This window comes from Drosophila nasuta, chromosome 2R (genome assembly GCF_023558535.2).
Source record: "Drosophila nasuta strain 15112-1781.00 chromosome 2R, ASM2355853v1, whole genome shotgun sequence".
NCBI lineage: Eukaryota > Metazoa > Arthropoda > Insecta > Diptera > Drosophilidae > Drosophila > Drosophila nasuta.
Window position 1 is genome coordinate 19,626,921 of NC_083456.1, and position 23,276 is coordinate 19,650,196.

At 39.6% G+C, this 23,276-nt stretch overlaps 1 protein-coding gene across 2 annotated transcripts in view; it reads left to right on the plus strand.

Annotated features, from left to right (window-relative positions):
- Window positions 1–21,706, plus strand: part of LOC132785889 (lachesin) — a 131,308-nt gene extending 109,602 nt beyond the window's left edge. The window contains exons 9-13 of one of the 2 annotated variants that reach the window (XM_060792191.1): window positions 5,339–5,568; window positions 8,121–8,498; window positions 8,691–8,749; window positions 18,236–18,280; window positions 19,018–21,706. In XM_060792191.1, coding sequence (XP_060648174.1) covers window positions 5,339–5,568; window positions 8,121–8,498; window positions 8,691–8,749; window positions 18,236–18,280; window positions 19,018–19,136 — 831 coding nt within the window. In that variant the 3' untranslated portion in view covers window positions 19,137–21,706. The remainder of the gene's footprint in view (window positions 1–5,338; window positions 5,569–8,120; window positions 8,499–8,690; window positions 8,750–18,235; window positions 18,281–19,017) is intronic. The other variant, XM_060792192.1, reaches the window with a different exon arrangement.
- The last annotated feature ends 1,570 nt before the right edge of the window (window positions 21,707–23,276 follow it).

Consider the following 23,276-nt stretch of genomic DNA (forward strand, 5'->3'; position numbering starts at 1 on the left):
ATAATGACTGGCAACCGCAAATGTCAATGCTTAAAATTATACAGCGTTGCTTCAGCTCGCTTAGGTTGGAGGTTGGAGGAGGGAAAGAGTGGGAAAGGGTTTTTGGTCAGACTCTGGAGTGGAGACTGAAAGAAAGAGAGACGTTGGACCGCCCGCCAGTAGCACGAATTATTTGGGGCGTTGCATTACGTTTTTATGCTATTTAATTTTTCACATTTTTTGCTGGCACTGTATATTTTTTTGTTTGTTGAGTTCGTTTTGCGACCGCAAAGAGTTGACTGCTTTTCCAGGAAAAGCCCCAACTACTTATTTATTTGCCAACTGGCCACCGCTTGCCATTACTGTTTCACTTACTGTGGCTCTTGTTGCTGTTGCTGTTACTGTTACTGTTACTGTTGCAGCTACAGCTCTTTGTTTGTCCTGTTGGACATACATTTCATTACACGACGAGTCGAATGGCTTGCGACTTGCTTTGCATTGTGCTTGACAGAAAGGGGGCGTGGCAAATGGCAGTCTGAGTGCTAGGCATGGCATTTGTAGTCTTTGAGAATGGCATTTCCTCATGCAATTTATACTGACCCCCCCTTTTCCACCCTTCTTTGCTCCATGTCATTTGCCATTTTATGACTCTAGTTAAATGTATACAATTTAACGCTTCGCTTTCATTCGTCTCGGCTGTTGCTGTTGCCACACAACCGTGGCACGCTAACGAGCCTGCAACTTGCAAAACGAACTAACCTCTCAGCGTGTATCTGCATTTATTGTTTTATATATTCGGGAATCAAGTGATTCAGTTTTAAAAGTTTTGCTTTGCGGCCCAGTTTTCAAAACATTACTTTGCAGTCAAAGATTTGGCATATTCTAGTTAGATAGCAAAATTCATGCTTTTATTTAATGCTGCCAACAATTTAAATTTGGGCCAACAAAGCTGATAAGTTTGTGTTAATGGATGGATAAAGTTCATGAATATTGATGGGAGAATATAGTTCTTTGTACTATATTAATTGCAATGCCTAATACTACCTTTAAGTAGTTAAATTTATACAATTCTCTAGTCTATTAATGAATTGCCATTTCCTATTGCTATTGATTAGAAATTTGTGGCAGTTGCATGTCACGATTGGTGTTGCAATGCGGCATGGCGCATTTTTAATTACTGCGCTTTGACAATGGAGACCGCAATAATAAGTAAATGCGGCAAAGTTACCCAGAGAGGGAGAGAGATTTCCCTCATATGATACGCCTGTGGAGTTCTGTGAATTATTGAGCACGCTTTGAAAGGACAAAATACACACAGGTGGAAGGGAGTGTGTAAAGTGACATTCACGTGCACTTACATGAGTGCATACATATTTGCATATTAATTAGGAATTGCGGCAGAAGTCTGGCATATATTCATAATCCATTGAATTGTTGATTTGTTGCATAATGAATAGCATAAACAAGCATTAAGCTGTCTGCTATGTCCCCCCCATGTGGCATGGCTTGACGTGGCAGGCCATCAACGGCAGGCGCTGCTGCTGCATCGGCTACTGCAACGGCTGCAACATTGTCATTAGAGCAATTGTCATTAACATGAGCGACAGCAATGAGACAACATCATTATCAACGTCATCGAGTGTGGCCATTGTCAGCGATATTCTTGTTGTTGTCGGCGTCATCAATGTCATCGATGTTGATGTCAGACGCATTAAACATGCAGCAGCATTTGACAGAGTTATCAACAGCTAACAACATTAATGGGTGTTTGCCTGGACAGTAACAGCGGCAACAACGGCAAAAGCAGCAGCAACAACGGGGGACTTGCCCCACTTAATGCGCTGTCATCGTTCGGTTGTCATTGCTTTTAATTATTTTGCAAATTAATTTCCAAATTGGTAATTTTCTTCACATTTGCACAAAAACTCAAACAAACTGCAAATCCGAGCATCATCCTTGCCATAATGAGTTTTTATGCAGCTGCTGCTGCTGCTGCTCTTGTAATTGACTAAAAGTTGGCCTATTTTGCAATTGAGCGCCGCAGGAGTTTATTGTCATTTAGAGTTTGGAGTATCGATAAGCTTGTCACTCAATTACCGAGAGAGATTTTATGCATTTTGCTCAAAATCTATTTAATGTGCTGATTTGCCAAGAATTGTTATTAATAGGCTGCAAGCAGAAACTGCAAATAGTGATAAATTGATGAGCAAAGAGTGTCATTGAACAGTCTAAGAAAATCATTAAATTAATGCTTATATATAAGCATTTAACATCCCTGCCAATTAATAATTGTAAAATAAAAATGTTATATGCAAATTATTGGCATTGTAGAAAACCAAAAGTTCACTTCGCAAGAACTTTATTAAATGTACTTTTATTTATTAATATCGAAACCTCAATTCGCTCGTATTCTGTTGACATTTCCGCAATAATTATAATTTTCATCAACAGATAATTATGTTGACGTTTTTTGTAATGATGTTAACGGCAATGAAGTGGAGCCCTTAAAATTAAATGAAGCGAATACTCTCCACTCGCTGCTGTTTGGCTTTTAATTAGAGCTCCACCACTTTTGCCATCGTGTGTTGTGTGTTGAAGAGCTTGTGCAATGATTATTGTTTGGATTATGCGGAAATTGACAGGCGGATTGAATGATTGCTGTTGAATTGTAAACTGCTGACGTGCAATTAATTACGACAAATTATTTATTGTTCAATTTCTGTAAGAGTTTTCCACGCTCAATAGGGAAATGTGTGATGGACAGGAGGAGGAGGACGAAGGGGAGGCGAAGTCGGTCGTCACATCAAACCACCTGCCAGCAACTTAAGTCAAATGCTAGCCATTAGTGGCGACACTAGCGCCACCCACATACCACACGCACCACACGCGCAGACAACACACGCAATTTGCCCCTTCATATGTATGTATGTGCGTGCTGCCCGCATACGCTGCGTATGCGTAATTATTTGCTTTTTGGCCCAACAGGCTTCGCTGTGAATGCTTTGGCTAGAAGGTTTTGGTTACTTCGAACAAAAGGGAGCTCGAGCTCTCTCGACACGCAGCTGCCGCTGCCGTTGCCGCACACCTAACAACACGTTTCCGTTAACAATTTCCGCCAATACCAACGTCAAGTGGGGATTGCATCATTGAGTGCCGCCAGTCAAAGGAAGAGAAATGAATAAAGCAGAAAAGGGGGAAGCCCAACAGAAAAAGAAAAGAGAATAGACGAGAAGAAATTCACGCAAATTTTATTCTTCTCTTTTCGCTGATTAGTGTTGATTGGCATTTTTCGCTTTGCTGCTCATCAATGCTAATTTTTTTTTCACTTACTTCTTTTTTCTTATATTTTTTTTTTCTATTGGTTTACCCACTTCACTTCGCCACGCACCTCAGCTTGACTGCAAAAGTTGGCCAAGTTGTTGCTTGGCTTGTTCGTAGCGCAAGTGCAAAAGATTGATTGACGCAACATTTGCGTAGATGTTGATATTGATGAAGTGCGCCAAGCGTTTGGCCAATCAATCGGCTGTCTAAGAGCGCCCCCAGCCACAGCCGACAGCAATCAATGAGCACAACATTTAATAAACCAAAGTAATTAATGCGCTTAACAGACTTGCGGCATAATAGAACAGAAGAGGGAGACACACACACACTCGCATACAGATAGAAATATGAAATACAATAATTTTCTTCTTTTTTTTGGGCATTTTTCTGCCATGTCAACACTTACGCCTCGTTACGCACGGCTGAGCGAATCATCATGAAGCTGAGGGTTACAGATCCTTGCTACTGCTGCTGCTGCTGATGATGTTGGCCATGCTGATGAGCATAGCTTAAATGTGTGTGAAGAGAAGTGGGAGAAGCGTAAAATCAACAACAGGCAACAGCAACAGCAAAAGCAACACCATCGAACAACACGGCCTAACAAAAGGCATGGAAAAAGCAAACATCAACATTTTGCACAAATAATAACAAACATTTATGGCATAACAGCATAACTCTAACTACACATACGTTCTCCCAACAATATCTATATAAGCACTGTGTGTGTGTGTGTGTGTCTGATATTTATGACAACACATGTGTGCACTGTTGACAGCCATTTTAATGGAATAAGCGCCATAGCCAGAGCAGAGCCAGAGCAACAACGCTCTCAGCCCTGAGCTCTGAGCTGAGCGGTCAAAATGACACCACGAGATGTGTGTTTGTCTTTGCCTTCGCATCCATTTCTAGTCATATCAAAACTAATCTGCGGCACAACTCCAACTGTCATCTTATCATTTACTACAATAATAACAAGTAGACTTATTTTATTCTGTATATTTTTATTCGTGCTTTAAATTTGTTGTCCAACAAAATTTCCATACACTCAACTAGAGTACTTTAAGCCCACTGTAGAGAAAATACTCGGCACGTTTAGAGTCGTATATTTACTTTGTTCTTAGTTATTCTTTGCCATGCCGTATTGTATTTTCTTGTTAAAGTTGTTATTGTCGGATGGATTTTTGTTATGTGAGTCATGCGTGGAGCACCTGCTGCTACCCGTTCCGTTTTCTGTGTTAATTCGTGCGTTGCTGTCCCGCCGGTGTATCTCCCCGCCTGACTGGCTGCCTCCTGACTGTCTCGCTGTCTGATTGTCTGCCTGTCTGAATCCTGTCAAAGCCGCCGTAACAGCGCACACATGCAGGCAACCGGCAAAACCGGCAACCGGCTGTTGGCTGTTGGATTCGTTGTTGGCAGTCGGCAACCAGCAAGCAGCTGAGTTGGTACATTTTTTTTCGGTTCTTTTTCTGTTAGAGCCTAGAGCACGACTCGTTGGCAAAACACGCACACACGCCTGTCAGCCTAGCACCGCAATACTAGTTAGTCTCTGGGTCCTGGGATGCGACCCAGAGATCTGGGTGCTGGGTTCTGAGTTTTTGGGGGCCTCTGTTTACAGAGGATATGAGCAAACTTGACATGCGAAACAAGCTGTTGAAATATTCCTGCAGTTGTCAAAAATATTCCAACCAAAGAATGCGGTAAATGAAGGCCGAGAGAACAAGAGAAGGAGAGGAGAAATTTAATTTGAACGCGTGGAAAATCAATGTTCAAGTGAAGCTCGAGTGGTGGCAATGCGATCTATCTAAAAGCATTTGCCGTAAATCACTTCGAACAAGTTTCTCACACCTCACACCACAAAGCCACAACACTCACACATACACACACACAGAACGCACACAATCAAGTGGAGACACGCCAATTTTGCAGTTACTCAGAGTCAGACTAACACTCAATGAGTTTGAAGTTGAAAGTTTTTGAAGTTGGTTCGAGGTTCGTGTTCGTGCTCGCTACGATTGACCAAGTTTTCAATTATTTACAGGTAATTTGGTTCAAAGATACCATGCAATTGGACACCACCGAGCGCCACATCATGGAGAATCGCGGCTCACGTCACACGCTGATTATACGCAAAGTGCATCCGCAGGACTTTGGCAACTACTCCTGCGTGGCTGAGAATCAACTTGGCAAGTCACGCAAAACTTTACAGCTCAGCGGAAAACCGAATGTTGCCGTTTTTAATTCACCAGCAATCAGTCAATACAAGGACAGGTAAGCTCACACACACACTCGCACACGTCTTCCACGTTCCACTCGCTGCTCAATTGGCAGCCGTATCAAGTGGCAGACAGACCAACCTGAACTGAACTGAGCTCAGCTCAGAGACCAAGACCAGACACGTGCCCACGTGCCATACACTGATGGCCATGTTAGACAATTTGTAGAGTGCTTGACCTCAGTTAAGTTGAATTTACTCCAGTTCAATAGAGTTAGCTTCGCTCGCTCGCTCCGCTTTTTACGGGCGTCTAATTAGCGCGAAACAGTTCTCAGATTTGCCACCCTCTATGGTTTTACGTGTATTTACACGTTGCGTATACGTAACGTAGCAGAGCATCAAATTCAAAAAACCTGAAAACCTGAAATAACAACTGTCAGTTTTTCGACAATGCGGCAGATAGAGAGGCGGCTTTATTAGATTAATTTCATTGAATGACAAACGGACAATGGGACAAGAACGGGACAACATTGGGAAAACGGTCTGTTGGGATAGTAAAGCAGCGCAGTGGGAGAGACAACTAGTCGCATACGTAACAAATAAAACTTTTAATTGGATTAGCTGTCATCAGACGCACACATGAACAGACGGACACACATGGCTGAGAGAACAGGCAGCCAACCGACAAACAAGCTCACATCTCACTGTCAAACACACACACTGACACACAAACACACAGTCGCATTGCTGAAGCAGAAGCAGACGACAGTGAGACATATGGAGAGAGACAGTGAGACAGAGAGACAGACAAACACTCGGATAGCTATAGAGCCGACAAATTGCCAGTGAGTGGCATTGGCACCTTTCAATAATTCAACTTGAATTAAGTTCAATAAACTAGATCACAAAAAATAAAAAAAAGAAAACTGAAAATGAAAATAAAATTACAAATTGGCATTGGAGAAAAGTGGAAAATTGAAAATGCTAGAAATAGTAGAGCACATCAAATACGAAAAAGCTCGCATATGAAATTCCAATGTCATTTTACCAAATAATTCTATTTTCGGCAAGCCGCATTGCGCATACGCTCTGTATAACAAAGTTTACCAAACAAATATTACTAACTCGCTCTCTGATATTGCCAATCGGACTCTGAATGGCAATGCCAATGTCAATGGGGAATCTGAATCGGAATGGGGAATAGGAAAAGGGCGATGTCAACGCACCAGCGGCAGTAGCAGCAGCAGCAACTACGCTGATTTCATTTTGTGATTTTGTGCCGGAAACTGCTGCCGGCAATTAAGCTGGCAATTGGTCCCCATCGAGCGCTACACCAATCGAGCTGGCGCCAGTCGCCAGCTCTTCAATTGTTCATAATCATTTTTATTGCTTACTTTACTTTGGATGATGCCACGAGCACGAGTATATGCGAAAACTTTTCTGATTGGCGTTTTATGTTTTTATTGAAGCCCAGGACTTCAGGTTATTAGTTCATATGGCCCAATAAGCATACAAAAAAAAAAAAAGAACACAGAAAACATAGAACGAAGCCAGTGCTGGAAATGCCGAAACAAACTGCCATCTACTTATGTATTATATACACAAACAAAGTAATATCACAGCCAAAAAAGAAGAGGAAGGGCTGCTGCCATCGCCCCTCAATGTTCCTCCACGCTCCAATTCTATAAGTTGGCTTGTTTATGACTTCAACGACGCTCTCATGCTCCCCAGCTGCTCAGCTGATTAGCATTCAAATTGTGTGCCGAGTTTATCGCAAAGCAATGAACTAGCGCCTTTGTAATGTATTTGTGACTACGAGCAGGAGCGGGAGAGGGAAGCCAACAACAAGGACAACTAGGACAACCGCTTCGTTCTAATTAGTTGTTTACTTGAATAGTTTTTCGCCCCTCGCGAGCAGCGCTATAAATACTTCCAAATCTGCCTTTGTTGTTAATATTAATGCGATTGTTAATGAGCTTCAGAGTTGCCAGCTGGCAGCTGGCATCTTAAAGTCAAAAACGGAATTCATTCACCTTTAAAGGCGACCTGCTGGGCCAATGGCCCAAAAACTGCATTCTGTCGATATGAACGAGCATTAAGTATACGCTATGTGGGCGTGGCTTGCAGTTAGTCTTTCGGTTGAATGAACGGAAGCATTGTATGATGTTGAACATTGCGAAGGGCAAACAAAGGGTCAATAACAAAAGCAACCAGCAACAACAAGGGCAACGTCGACAGCAGTCGAAACAGCAGCAGCAGAAACACGGAGAACAACGCATGGATTCAGCTTCAAATTCTGTATCTTAAACCGGCCATTGTCGTCAGCAACGTCAGCATTGATTATGTTGTTGTCGTCATGATGATTGTTGTTGCTGCTGTTCGCATTGCTTGCGTGCCAGATAGCTGGCTGGCTGACAGCCTGACTCGCTGACTAACTGAAACTCGACTGCAGCTCAGAGAGCTTTATATGAAATTTAACAATTACATATTGATTGAGTTCGCCTTAAAATAAATCTGGCGCCAACTGTTGCACGCAAACTTTCGCCACATGCTCACTCTTCATCTCTCTTACTCTCCCACTTTTCAACTCTATTTCAAACTACAACAGATACAACATCTCCTGGGCAGTGGACTCGCATACACCCATCGAAGAGTACAAGTTGTCCTTCCGCAAGCTGCCACAAGGACATGAGGTCGTTGACAATGCCATTGACTCGCAATCCTCGCTGTCGTCATCGTCATCATCATCGTCGTCGTCGTCGTCGCACTCATCCCAAATGTACGGCTCTGCCACCCACAATCATCGCATCGGTAGTAACTTGGGCAACTATGGTGGCTATGGCAATCTGATGCACTGGGGTCACAATGATTGGCGCGATGTTGTGCTCCCTGCTGTCCCCCTCTCACACCACTACACGCAAGGCATGAGCTACATGGTGCGCGGACTTGATCCCGATCAACAGTACGAGGCCACAGTGCAGTCCCGGTAAGTGTTGTCTTTAAACCGAACTAAACTGCAACTCAAATTCAAACACAAGAGTTGCCAGCGAACCGCAGCGTTTGGTTAGTTCGGCTCATTAGCTAGCAACATATTTGCATATTATTGCCGCACAATTAGTTGGCAAGCTGCATAATTAATGTCGACGGCTTAATGCTTACCAATTTTCCCCATTCACAGCAATCGCTATGGCTGGAGCGACTTGACCAACAGTTTTTTCTTCTCCACGTCATCAAATGGTGAGTTCTTCTTACTTTTTGTAAACTTTTAAAGCGAAATCTCTTAATGAATATATATCTTAAATATGTATACGTATACGTGATATCTGAACTTAAGCCCGGCGCATGTCCCCCCCAAAATAAACGTAGTATTGTGTGTACGTGTAAATGGTATAAGCTGATGCCGACCTCTCTTTCCCACACACTCTCACTCCCACACACAATCAGCTTATGCATGCGCCTGGCGCTTATGCAACAATTTTATTCACCCCTCATTTTATTTTGCGTTTCTTTTTAGTGTCACAAATACATTGTTAGACGGAAATCATTGAAATGTAATTTCATTTCAATTATAGTTATATTTTTGATTAAATTGGTATTTTAATAGGGGCCATCAATAAGCTGCTTCTCTCTTTAAATCAAATTCTGTGCAGCCTTTTTTTTGTTATTGTATTGTGTTCTGGCTGCATGCATAATAATTTGGTATTAAACGCTGCTCTCGCCTGATACTCGTAATCCAGAAAAATCACAGTGCAGCAGCAACGGCTCAGTACGAAGCGCTTTACATGTCAGGGCCGAAACAAGCGCAAGAGCTGCATAAAAACTGCAAATTGTGCACTTTAAAGCAATGCAGCAAAATCATTCATATACATATATTAATAATATAAAAGCGCAACGATTTATAATGTCGAGTGTAAACTACTTTGCATACACACACACACACACATGCATACATATACTTCTGGCCTCATTAAGCAATTAAATGATAATTCTTGCTGCACATCAAGTATACGCACCATTTCGATTTCGCCCATAAATGGTTGACTAATTGCAGCGCTTGGAAATTTGACTTGGCTTAATAAGGTGGCAAAATCAAGTAAATAAACGCATACACACACAAGCGAACACTAATTGGATGCATACAGCAAGCAGCTATATAACATACATACATACGTACATAGAAGAAACTCGCACATTTCTTAAGAGTCGTCATTGCGGCTATAAATAAACAAAGATGCGGGGCGTCGATTGGGTTTTCGCATTTGCCATTTGCAGGTAGCCGAGGCGGTAGCGGCAGGTGGATTGCATTTAAATGCGCAAACGAAAACCATTTATATGCAAAACTATTGTTGCATTGCATACTGAATGAATGCCGCATTGCCAGCAAATGCAGCAACCACACAGGCACCGTCGACCACCGTCGTGTAAAATATAGAGCGAAGGGAACGACAACGAGAGCGAACGCGAGAGCGCGCGCGGAAAAGCGTTTTTCCATGCAAATGACGCATATTTGCCAGCGCCCGTGCCTCTCTGTGTGACTGTGTGCCAATGCCAGTGCCGAACGTTAGGGTTTTGCCGCCATCGGAGCTCGCTGTTCGCTGCTCGCGTTCCCTTTTTGGCCAGCTGCATCTTTAGAGCCGTTGTGCGAAATGCATGCAAATGCAAACGCAGCGCCATTCAATGCCGTCGCTTGGCAAACAAACGAATAAATATGCATACGAGCCAAGAGAAATGCGCAATAAACACGCAGAGACAGAGACAGAGAGCGAGAGCGAGTGAGAGACACACAGACAGCCAGTCAGACTGTAAGGCAGGACAAAGCGAAACTGTAAAATTAAATCAAGTAAAACGTGCATGCCACACACACACACATACAGAGAGAAGTAGCTGCAGCTGCAGTATCGATGTCACTCGTTGAAGACGTTTTGCCTTTGACAGGTGCACACACAATTTCGCTCTACACACAACTTCATTAAGGACTATTGTGCGGTGTGGCCCAACGGACGTGGCTTCTTCGTCGCATTCTTCTTTTTCCCCCTTCATCGCTGAGCCAAGTCATAAGTATGTCGTAGCAGCCAGTCGCTTGGCCAGGTTGCGGCAATTGCAGCGGGTTTCGTGGCAAGTCATTGCCGTGCATTGTGCTAATGGAAATTACTTCATTATATTTTCGAAACGTAAACAATTTACGCAATTAGCGACATGGTATGTTAGAGCAAAGGGGTAGCAAAGGGGGTAGCAAAGCATGGGAATGAAATGCAACAGCAGCGACAACGACAACGACAGCAATACAGCCAGGCTGGCTGGCTGGCTGGCAATCGTGCCAAGCGCCAACTAATGAGCCTAGAGTGTCATAACTACAGCAACCACAGCAACAACAGCAGCAGCAGCAGCAACAACAACAATGGCAATAACAGCGGTTATAGCCACAATGTCAACAATAATGCCAGCCATTGCCATACACGACAGCAACAACACACTAAAGGACAACAAGCACACTCGACCAGACTGTAGCAAGCACTTGGACACAACACATGCAGCACACACATATTGTCACACACACACATACACACGCTGACACACACTCATATTAGCAGTTCATTTACCTAGGCGACGTGAGCTGCAAGTAGAGCAAGTTGGACAACAGAAGCTCCTGCCGCTGCTGTTGTTGCTTCTGTTTGTGGCAAGTTTGCTGGTCACATGCCACTAAAAGAAAACTCCAATTGAGTGTCGTTGCAGACACACAAAAAAAAATAAAGGAAAAAAATATCACATAATAGCAACAGTTCGCATATGTGTCCTTGAACACACACACACATTTACATACTACAGTGTCGTTGAATTCGTGCAATTGCAAATTACATTTTCGTAAGCCAAAATAAAGTTTGCGGTGCGCCAAGTCAGCATTTTGGCCAAAGCCAATTGGCAAGCAACAAGTTTAACGCTTAAAACAAATGCCACTTTTAATAAGAATTTCGATAAAATCTTGCAAGAAATTTCGTGCATTTTATTTTACGTTTCGTAAAATTGGAAATTTAACTAAAATTATTTGCATCAACATCGTTTTAAATATGCAAATCTATAATATTAAATTCGGAAATACTATTTTTTCTAAAATATGTAAATTCCAATCATCAAACACTTTAAATGCATATATTTGAAAATCAAAATTTAAACATCCAAATTGTACCTTAAATACTTCATACACGAGCAAAGCCGCTCAGAGCTTTACAGTTTATTGATTCACTTTTACTTGACAGCAAAAAATTGATGGAAAATTCACAATTTTTATAACCAATTACATCATATGGCACATCGCATGTGTATAACAGATCCCCCCAGAGAAAGAGACAGAAGGAGAGACAGAGACAGAGACATATCCACATCGATTTGCTGCTGGATATGCGTTGCCAGCATTTAGATCGTCCTTAAAGGGCATTTAATTTTTTATGGCACTTTTTTAATGTACTCACTGTGCGCTATTTTTATAGCCATGGCTCTTTCCACTCTTTTTGTTTTGCAATGCGATGCGTGAGTGAGCGAGAAAGCGATAGTGAAAGTGAGAGAAGGAGAGGAAGATAGTTGACTACAGTATGCAACTATTTACACATAGCACAACAGCTAACGCCAAATACACACGCTTAGCTTAACCTTAGTGTAATATTAGAGATATGGATGTGCGAGCGCGGGGTCAGAGGGCACGGCGCACGGTCGGACAACACTCCTAACGGGACATGGAGACATAAAAAATAATGCATTTTGTGCACGCGAAAAAATACTCGACATAAAGCACAAAAAAAATACGAAAGCGAAAAAAAAAATGAAAATAAGAAACGTAGCGAAGTTAAATAAAATTACAACATAAAGTAAGGCAACGAGTGTTATGTGTGTGGACAGGCGGTCTGCAGTTATATTAGGAGTTGTTCGTGGAGGCGATGGTGATGGTGGGGACAGCAGAGTGGGGGGGTGAAGAACTAGTGAAGAAGGCTAGAAGAAATATCAGAAAATGAAAGACTCGTTGAAACTTGCGTAAAACTTGCTGAAACTGCCAACTGAGGACCAGTCAGCAATAGCAATAGCAATAGCATTCACGACAACAGCAATGGCAACAGCAACAACAACAACGCGACACATTCAAAGGATGACAAAGTGGACTCTTAGTCTAGAAGGAAGAGAGTAGAACGACGATGAGACGACGACAACGACAACGGCGAAGAGGACGCGACTGCCGCCGTCTGCCGTCTGTTGAGCGCAGCTCAAACTTTCAATTTACTTGTCCATCGCATCTTGCTGTCTCTTTCACTCGCCCACTCCCAGCGCCTTATACCAACACCAACACCGTCGCACATTATGCTGCTGCGTCGTCGTCGTCTGCGTCCTCTGTATGCGTTTGAAGCTTTTGTGTTGCCGCTGGGAATGCTTTACCAAAGGCCCCAAACAACTGCAGCAACATCGCTTTTTGCTTGCCTGCAACTCGCAAAGTTTACCAAGTCACACACACAGAGAGAAGTGCGCACACACACACACACACTCAGAGAAGCGCACTCACACACATACACAGAAACGAAGCGCAAGTTTTGTAGTTGCAGCGTAATAAGCACATGGCAAAAGGAGAAAAAATGTATACATATAAAAATATATACAATATATAAAACTTATGTGTGTGTGTGTGCAACACGCGCTCTGTTGCAAGATGTGTAATGCGAATTCTCAACGTGAATGTTATGTTTATGTAAAGTGCTGGTCTCACAATGTGCGAGACAGCAGCGAGGGTAAGAGAGAGGAAGCAGACGAAGACAGATCGCGGTGGGACGCAACGTTGTTTGGTTCTCGCTGAAGTTTGCCTCAAGTGCTGCGTTTGTACAAAAGCAGCAACTGCATTATTATAAGTATTACACTCACACACAAAAAGTCTGTCTCTCTCTCTCTCTGTTTTGTATGTGTTTGTTTGGAGCAAGCTTAAAGCCAAACTTTAAGTGGCTAACATAGTCGTTAGTTATTTGTCGGCCATCTTGGTCACAAGTTAACTACACTTTGCGACAGCACACCACAACAGAAAAATAGGAAAAAAGAAAAACAACAAATGGTTGCAACAAATGTGGCAGCAACTAGTTGCAACCTGCAACAATGTTGGCGAAAATCCACATTTAGCAACGCCAAATACGCGCTAAATCCGTGCAACCACCGCACCACAGGCATTGCCAACTATTCGACGACTCGGCAGCGGTGTAAAACGGTTAACAGCATTGCCCTACTACGATGCACTGTGCAAAATAGTAGACTAGTTAGTATAGCATATAGTTTTATTTGTAGTTGTTGTGTAAATACAAACATATATTTTTAAGTAAAGCAGTTGAAGTTGGAAATTAAATAAATTCTTTTAAAGTAGTATAAAACAAGTAAGAGTGTGCTCGACTATGAGATTTATGTGCACATTTTGGATAAGAGCAAGACAGTGTGGTATTATTCTTAAAACATACCGAATTAATACCAACATATACCTAGAACAATATTTGCCACGTTGACATATCACTTCATTTAAAATATATCAAATTAGCACACCGAAAAAGCGCTAAAAATACTGAACGCAATATTTGGTATGTTGATATAGTCCTACATTGAAAATATAACAAGATTTTCAATCAAATCAGCTAAGACTAAAATATTAAACTCAATCTATAAAACGTCAATCACAAAACTCATAACTCATCTTTAATAATAATACTATAAATTCCTTTCCGCCTAAATCGAAATATTCGCTGTTAGGAAAACTAATACTAGCAATAAGCAATACGGAAATTTTTCCCGTGCGAGACTTTTTACAGTGCACTGCAGTGAAAATAACATAAACTGAAACAATTTTAAAAATAAGTGAATTTTTTTCCTTAAAGCTCTAGATAAGAACTATATTTAGAGCTAAGATTGATATAAGGAACTTGATCTGTTTTCCGATAAAATATATAATTTCGTTCATTTTTTGCTTTTAGGTACGAATTGGTTAATTTTTGCAATTATCAAAACAGAAAACAAAACAGAAAAAAAATTCCAAAACCATTCTCAGATCTAATTAAAGTACTTATCTAGAGCTATAAAAATAAACTTTACTTATTTTCAAAATTGTTTCAGTTTATGTTATTTTCAATGTAAAGAGTCTCGCACGGGACAAATTCCGTTTTGGAATTACCCATATATCTTTTGCAGAGAGCAAATTTATATTTTATTGAACATTTAAAGTCGAAATATAATCTAGTTTATTCATTGATTTAGAATGCTAAAATATGCCTCTAGAAGCTATCAAAAAATATTTATAGGCAGTTTTTTTTGCTCTATACAATTTAAATAAATGAATAAATTCCTTTGCAAACATTCAGTTTCCATATCCCCAATTTCTTCGAGTGCAGCACGTACCCTGCTGAGTGATGTACCTGGTTGGCATTTACCCATGCACTATGTTGAATTTGACCCGTTTTCGTGGCCAAAACTCATTTTTCGCAAGTATTCAAAATTCCGTTTTTTTAATGTTACCATGATAAGAAATGATCAAATCGCGATATTGTATACCTAAAATGTTAACTTAACAGTTTAATGTTAAAATAACAGCTGTTAAAGTTAGCTGTTGTAAGCGGACACCACGTGCAGTGTTAAATGTTAAATTTGCGGTGCAATTTCAAATTGGCATATCTTCCACAAAAAATCATTAAATAATAAAATTCAAAAGGAATATTACTTCTTCAAGTTATTACTATGTGTTGATACTAATATGTTGCGTGTTTTGTTCGCATTTTTCTAACAATTTGTATATTTAGTAAGTGTTCTTCCCTTGTCACTTTTCGAAAGAAAGTTGAACTTTCCAAAAGGTTTTAACTAAAATGTTCAAATTTGTTCAGTGAGTGTCCATATACATGTTGTAGATCTGTCAATTCTGAATTCATAATATGTAAGCTCATTATGCGTTTTTTGCGGTTTTTTGCGTAATTTGAATTATTAGTGAGCAACATTTTGATCAGAATTGCAGAACTGCTAGAAGTGTGGCGTAAGCAAGAAGCTTTTGCGAGAAACAAAATGCCATATACACTGTCATAACTTGTTGATCTTGCTGTCCTATTAAGATTACTTGCGTTAAACCCTGAAAAAACCGTCACTTTTCGCAAAATGATAAACAAGCCCTTGGTCAAGCCTTTGCCTTTTTTTTTTTTCTTGAATAATTTCCATATTTTTTATCCGATCTGGACCAAATTTGCAGGACGCATTTGAAATAGGACATTCATCCTGAGTTCCAAAATTGGGGTCGCTAACTTAAAAATTGCTTTAGATATTCGCTTTTTTTCGATTTCTGTGGGCGTTGACACGCCCACTTTTTTAAAATACCTTTCTACAGTAATAACCTTCATTATACAAGAAACCTGCATTCAAAAATCTTGTTAATTTCAAAAATTTTAATTTTGGCCACAAAAACGGGTCAAATTCAACATAGTGCCATGGCGCCTGTGTGCTCTGCTGTCCAGTTCACTCGTCTCCCCTGCACTTCAGTGCTGTGTGTGTGCAGTTGAGGCGATTGAAGTTTAGTAAGCTGCTTGTTACTGTTGCTGCTGCTATTGCAATTGTAAATGCGCTCAACAAAAGCAACAAAAACAACAACAACAACGAAAAAATGCATCAAAAATGCTTCGCCTAAAAATCGGATTTAGCTGATGCACCTATCAGCATACGCGACTAACGGTTTGAGTGTGTGAGAGAGAAGGGTGTGTGTGTGAGTGTGTGTGTGGTGTGTGTGTATTTGTCATCATACCGCAATGCTATTACGAGAATAGTGCGTTCGTCCGGTGCCTGGGACCAGTTTGAGCATAAAACCCTATTTCAGTTTTAGAATAGAACCAGAAACCCGGCAGGTGCTGAAAGGCGGCAACTGCGGTAAGTTGGGTATTGGCCAACGTCGATGGCGATGGCGATGACGATGGCGATGCCTGACGGTTGTTTAGCTACACAAAACGTTGAACACGAAATCACAAGTGACGTTATGGTTTTGTGCCACCAAACCGCAGGCAATAAAAGACGCAACGACAGTTGATGGCAGCAACAGAAAGAGCAGCAGCATTAGCCGCATTGGGAATGCTGGGGAGTGGATGAGAACGACGACGATGCGGTGTCCACTTGCTCGCGCTCTGTTCACTGGTCGCTGGTCGCTGGTCGATTGCGTCTGTATTCATTATAAAATTGTTTGGCATTTTGCTGGGCGCCGCAATTGACAATTTGCTTGTAGTTTATGTTGACAGCATGTGAATTTATATGGTAATTCGATGCGTTTGCCACTTTTTCGTAAGTCCAGTAAACGGCGCGCCAAATGAACGCAGCGGCAACGCAACGATTTGTGGCATGATGTTAGTGAGTGCAACAGCATTTCTAAATTGAACGTGTCATGTTTGGAGGCGATGCCAACACAGATGCCTCAATAGATTAGCTGTCCTGTTTGCAACATGCAACGCCACACAAACACCCACCATCTCATGTCTAACAACATACGATGTCTCAGGTCCATAGTCCAGTGTCCGCTGTCCCATGTTTTCTGTCTATTAAAAGTGTCAGCAATGACTTGAACGTATACGCTGCTGCAGCAACAACATCGACTTCAAATGAGAACACATCAAGGATGTCAATGCCTTGTGCGGAGGAGTTTTACAGCTTCAATGCCTGTCGAGAGTCGGATGCTGTCTTTGCTTTTGACAGCAGCAACAGAAGCAGAAGCAGCAACATTGAATGAATTCTAGCCAACTTTTCCATGAGATTTGTATGTTTTAGATAATGTCGAAGCGTTTGCTAGACAGCTCTGCAGGCAGGCGCATCAAATATGAATAAGTTTGGAGCATCATCGCTCATCGGCTGTTGACAGATGTTGTGCAACAGTTTTTGCTATAAATATATACTGGGCATACATACACAACACAGCTGGCTAGCTAGCCAATTGGGAGCTTTACATCCTTGGAAGTTTCATTAATGTCAACAGCAGCAGCAGCAACAGCAGCAGCAGCATCAGCAGCTGGACCTCGTTGCCTTGGCTATCTGGCATTCACTTTTGAGCTGGCCACCGCCTGCTGCTTACGCTCTACTTTGTCGCCGATGCAGTTGAGATTGCAATTGCAATTACCATTGAATGTTGGCCAAAAAGCGAGCAGGTGTCGTTGCCAGCGATTTCGATATCGATGGATCGACTGTTTGACTGTCGGTCTGTCTGTCTGCCTGTGTCCTACCTGGGCTTTAATGGCAAAATGTTCATTTGTCATTATTGACAGATGTCGCACGTTTGCCATTTTAATTGGCGGCTTACACACAAAATGAGCTGCTCACCGGGATATGACCTCGCTTGTTCATCCAACTCAACTGTCCAGCTGTCCGGCTGTTGGGCTGTCCGGCTTTCAGCCAACGATTCGTCGTCTGCGCTTGAGCGGACAAAGTAAACTTTTCCTGATTGTGCATTGCAATTAAAGCGTTAATGATTTATGTATTTGCGGCAATGGATTTGATTTAAATGTCAATTTGCAATCGCATTGCGGATGATCATTAAATTATTGCTTATCAGCACACAAATACTACTACAATATTCATCATATGCAGTTTGTTTAATTCTTCACTTTCACCTGTCTTAAATTTTCTTATAAATGTGTGTCTATCGCTATCGCAACTATCGTTTAATTTCGCTCTACTTTCATTGACTGATCCACGTATCAATTGCAGATGTACTTGTCGATCTGTCAACATTCTTAAATCACGGTCAGTCAGGTTAGTCTTCGCTGTGCTCTATCTCTATCTATCTTCTATATATCTCTCTCTCTCTGTCTGTCTATTTTTTCTCTCTTTTCAAAATCATTTAACCGTCCTAAGCGCTTTCACTTTTCTTCTATCTCTCTCTCTCTCTCTCTGTATATTTGCATGTTTTGTATCCGCATGTTTTAGTTTTTTCCTTTTCAAAATGCATTGCATAAAGACTCGATATTTGCCTACAGCTGCTAAAACTAAATAAATAAACAACGTATTCTAAAAAATGCCAAAAACACATACAGACAACATTGTATATGTATGTGTGCGCAATATTGTGCTTTATTGCAGTTTACCAAGCATTTTGTGGAAAAACACTATTTCTCTGGCTGTTCGAAAAGCTTCTAAAAAAAAAGATATACAAAAAACAAAATAATAGAAACAGTAAAAACAAACTCTTTAAATGAATAACTCGAAAATTTCCATTTATATATTATACCATAGCCATATGTGTGTGTTTGTACAGAGACAAAACGTATATCACATCGTCGGAATCTAAAACGATTCAAATTGCATGAATAAAAATATCTTTTTTGTGACCATGAAACAGCAATAAAAAAAATTCGTTTCGATTCGATTGTGATTATGAATATATTCAATGATTTTTGAACAATTCTACCTTACAATATATATTTTGCCAATTTGATAAAAATTCGTTTCGTTATTCTCTTTTCTTTGTCGTTTGTGCAAATCCATTTCAGATAACGAGATGCGAGACCTGAGTGTAACGTTCTATGGCAGCGGCGCTGTGAATCGACAGAAACTGAGCCTCATCACATTAAGCGGAGCCACGCTGATGCTGCGATTAATCTTGGCTTAGATCTATAGTACCATCTACAAATTAGTTTAATTTGATTTAAGTAACGAATTTCACCGCCAATAGCATTAAAATGGATGGGTTATGATTTGATCAGTTATCACAAAGCAAAGGAACAATATTCAAAACACAGTCGAGTTGTAACTAGCTTAAGGACATAACATAATACGAGTATGTACTGCAAAAACACATAAAACATTATTTCTCTCAAACGCTCTCAAATTTTGCATTTTCATCCAACAAACAACCAAACAAACATTTCATATGCAAAAGAACTTTATTCGAATGGAAAATACTTAAGCAAGTAACATTTAAATGGAACCATATAAGTATACATACTTACTTACGATACAATCAATGTAATAGCATAAGACATAAGCGAGACACTGTGCATTCTAGAGATGGCACTCACTGTGCATATGAAATCATAATTACCCATAAATACATTCATACGAAAACATTTCAGCATTTCAGCACTCGAACACGTAACTCAAATTAAGTGTAAATAGATTTTATTGCATACTTTTAGGAGTAGGCATCAATTGCACCAAAGAAAGTAAAACCGACAAAACCAAAGACAACCTAATGAAGAGCGACGATGATTTAATTGATATAAATAAATACACACACACATGCACACTTGCACACACAATCTCTTGCATACTTTGTATCTATAATAATGTTTAGTTAAACAGCAGATATGCTAGTGTGTGTGGGTGTGGTTGTGTGTGTGTCGTAAGTATCTGGTATCTTGTATATGTTAATTTAATTAACATTCCAGAGCATAGCCAATTATTCATACTTACACACAAAAGCTGCGTAACTAAGTGTATTTTCTCATCCTCACACATTCATTTCCATAATTTAAGATGAAATTGCAACTGAAACAATTTCGGTTTGAATTTCCAATTACGAAATGCTAAACGCAAAGTCGCAGTTTTTCAAAGCTTTTTGCTATTTTGATGTCTGCATGTAGAGTATAAAACTATGTCTGTAATTAAGTAGCATAAATTAGCAACAAAATAATCGAATACATTTTGATTTCTATTTGTAAATTACATAAATACACTTTGACACACTCACACACAACATACAACACTCAAAACTCACTCTTAGTCTAATGCTTTGTATTACAGTTAGCGAGTAAGTGTAAATAATACGATTTGAAATTGGAAAAGCAGCTTAAATGGCCAAGTAATGGATATATAAATATAAATATATTTAGCAAATGATATTTATACAAATCTTTAATGCATTCAACTATAATATTGAAATAGGGTGTTGCGGTTATGGTGATTTGTTTCTTCCAATATTCCAGTATTTCTTTTGTAAATAAATCGCACCCAATTCAACAATGTACTCAAAAAAAAAAAAAAAACAACTTCTTAAATGTACTTTTTTAGATAAGAAAACTACACAAAATGTTGCTTTATAAGGCAGAGGCACCATTCTCGCATTTGGTTTAATGAAAGCTGGCACCTGACCGAGCACCCTGCATTATCAGTTTTAGCAAATTTAAAGCTAGGTAAAATATTCACTTTAGTCAAATGCATAAGTAAAATCATATAAAATAAATTATAAATTAAAGAAATGTATGTAAGCACGTAAATTGATTTAAGACATGCAAACAAAGCGAAAAAACAAGAATGAAAACAAATAAACAATTTACTCAAACAGCTTTTAAAAGATTTAATTAAAACGAAACAAAAAGTCATTTGAATGCACAAAGGGCTGCCAATAAAAAATAAAGTAAAAAAAACATACAAAAAATAATTTAAATTGCAAAAAGAAACAAAACGAAAGGAAAAGCAAAGAAATGAAAAGAAACCACAAAATGGTATAAAATTGTATGTTTACTTAAATCTCAAGGCCAAAATGAAGAACGAGCAAGGCAAGCGTATTTATAATTATATTAATATATAGTGCGTCACAGATATATATATATGTATATATATACCAATTATTCGTATATACATACATACATATACTTGAAACAAAATGAAAACGAAAAGCAAAGCAAAGAAATGAAATCGACATATGAAGAAAGAGAACACTTAAATATTATTAACGATGCAATTTTTTTGCCATTTTCAAAAGTAATATTTGCGATTTCGTTTCCCATTTCCCCCAAAGAAAAATATCCCTCAATTCCTCGACCCCACCCCGTGTCCCACTGCCCATTGTCCCGTTGCTTGGGCCTACCCAATGATAGGTAAATACAATTTATAATATAAAAAAGATGTTCTAGTATATACATATAAATATAAATATATGTGCGTTTGTATGTGTAATTTACAGCATTTAGTTATATGTAAACTTAAACTTAATTGTATTTAGTTTATGCAATAATAAACCAAACCAAACGAAATCTGTGTACAACTCTACTTTCCGAAATCAATAGTTGATTATGATGATGATGATGAAGACGTTGATGATGATAACCCACAAAATGAACATTTTTCTGCATTCAATGTATATGTATATGTGACTAGAAGCGTACTCGTATGTGTATGTATATGTATATTTGATTATTTTGTAAACATTTTTCAAACAACTACAAATAAATAAAGTCTATATTAACATATAAATGTATTCACATGTCTTTCAATTCCATTGCAATTTTTGCACCTTGTTTTTATAAACGCCATCCATAGAGTAGAAGAGTATTATATTTTCGTGGTAACCAGAAATGTATGCAATAACAGAAGGAAACATTTTAACCAGCCGAGATGACGTGATATTTTGAATTCAGAAGTATTTCAATATACAAAATATAGCTTTTGGAAAATTTTAGTATTTTGTTGGTATATTAAATTCGGTATATTCTAACAATAATATCGCACTGTTTTCATAAATTAGCTTTTTAATATACAAAATAAAGTTATTAACAAATATTAGTATTTTTCGGTATATTAATTTGGTATATTTTAACAATAATACCGAACTGTTTTACTAAACTTGAAATACAGTATTTAAATATACGTTGTAAAGTTATTGACTAATGTTAGTATTTTTTCGGTATATTAATTTCGTATGTGATATTAATAAAACCAATCTTATTTGCTTTAACTAAAAATAACTAGCGAGTATCTCACAATCGAGCACACTCGAGTGTAGCTTTCTAACTTCTTTAAATTCTAATTTATACGCATTTCAAATTAAATCTAAAATGCAATGCAGGTGCTGCAGATATACCATATAATATATATAAATAGTATGTGCCACATTCAGTGGCACAATGACAGTGGCTATGGGACAGTTGCGAAAATCCCACTTCTCGTTCTTTTTTATTTACTCAACCCGCCAGACCTCGCAGATATCCTTGTAACTGTAGTCATTGCTGCTGGCTCACCTTTTTTATGTCGCTCTGTGGCCGTGTAGACATTTAAGAGAGTTACTAAAGGGGGGCAGAGTGCGAGAGTGTGAGGTGAAAGAGCTCGCAGCGAGGATAAACCAAGCGATATGGAAATGAAAATGGAAAAGTTTGCATGCCCAAGACTTGTACACGTTGTGCATGGGGCGTGCCACCAATCTAGGCTGCAGAGAGAGGGGAGACAGAGGACGCAGGGACCGAGGCAAGGAAACAATCAGAGTGTGCCAACACACAACGCAATGCCAAAACTTTAAATGAAAAATTTGACAGGCAAGTATAACGGTTATTTAAATATATATTCGTATGCGACGTTTACATCGAAATGTTCTAGATGTATGTATAAATAAGGTTCACTCTACAATTTCCCTACAATTCCGACTAGACGAGAAAGGCAGCAGCCATATTTGCTATTTGTATTTGCATAACAGACACACACACACACACCTGTCGAAAAAAAAAAATAAACTAAATACATGCTGAGCAGTCTGGCAAATTGAAAAGTTAGACGCCATCATCACAAAACATTTGCCGGATTTCAGTCGAGAACAAAACAAACCCAGCATTCATTTTGTAGGCATAATGTTATTGCCAGGCTAATTTGCAGCGCTTTAAGCCTTCCGTGCATACATAGTAGGGGGGAGGGGGGTGACAACAAGGTGCAAATGGCATAAAATTGCTGCAATAATAGGCGACCCGAAAGCGACAACAAGCCAAAAACTGAACTCGAACCCCAAAATGCTGCGCTCTTGTGCTCAACGTGCTACGTGACG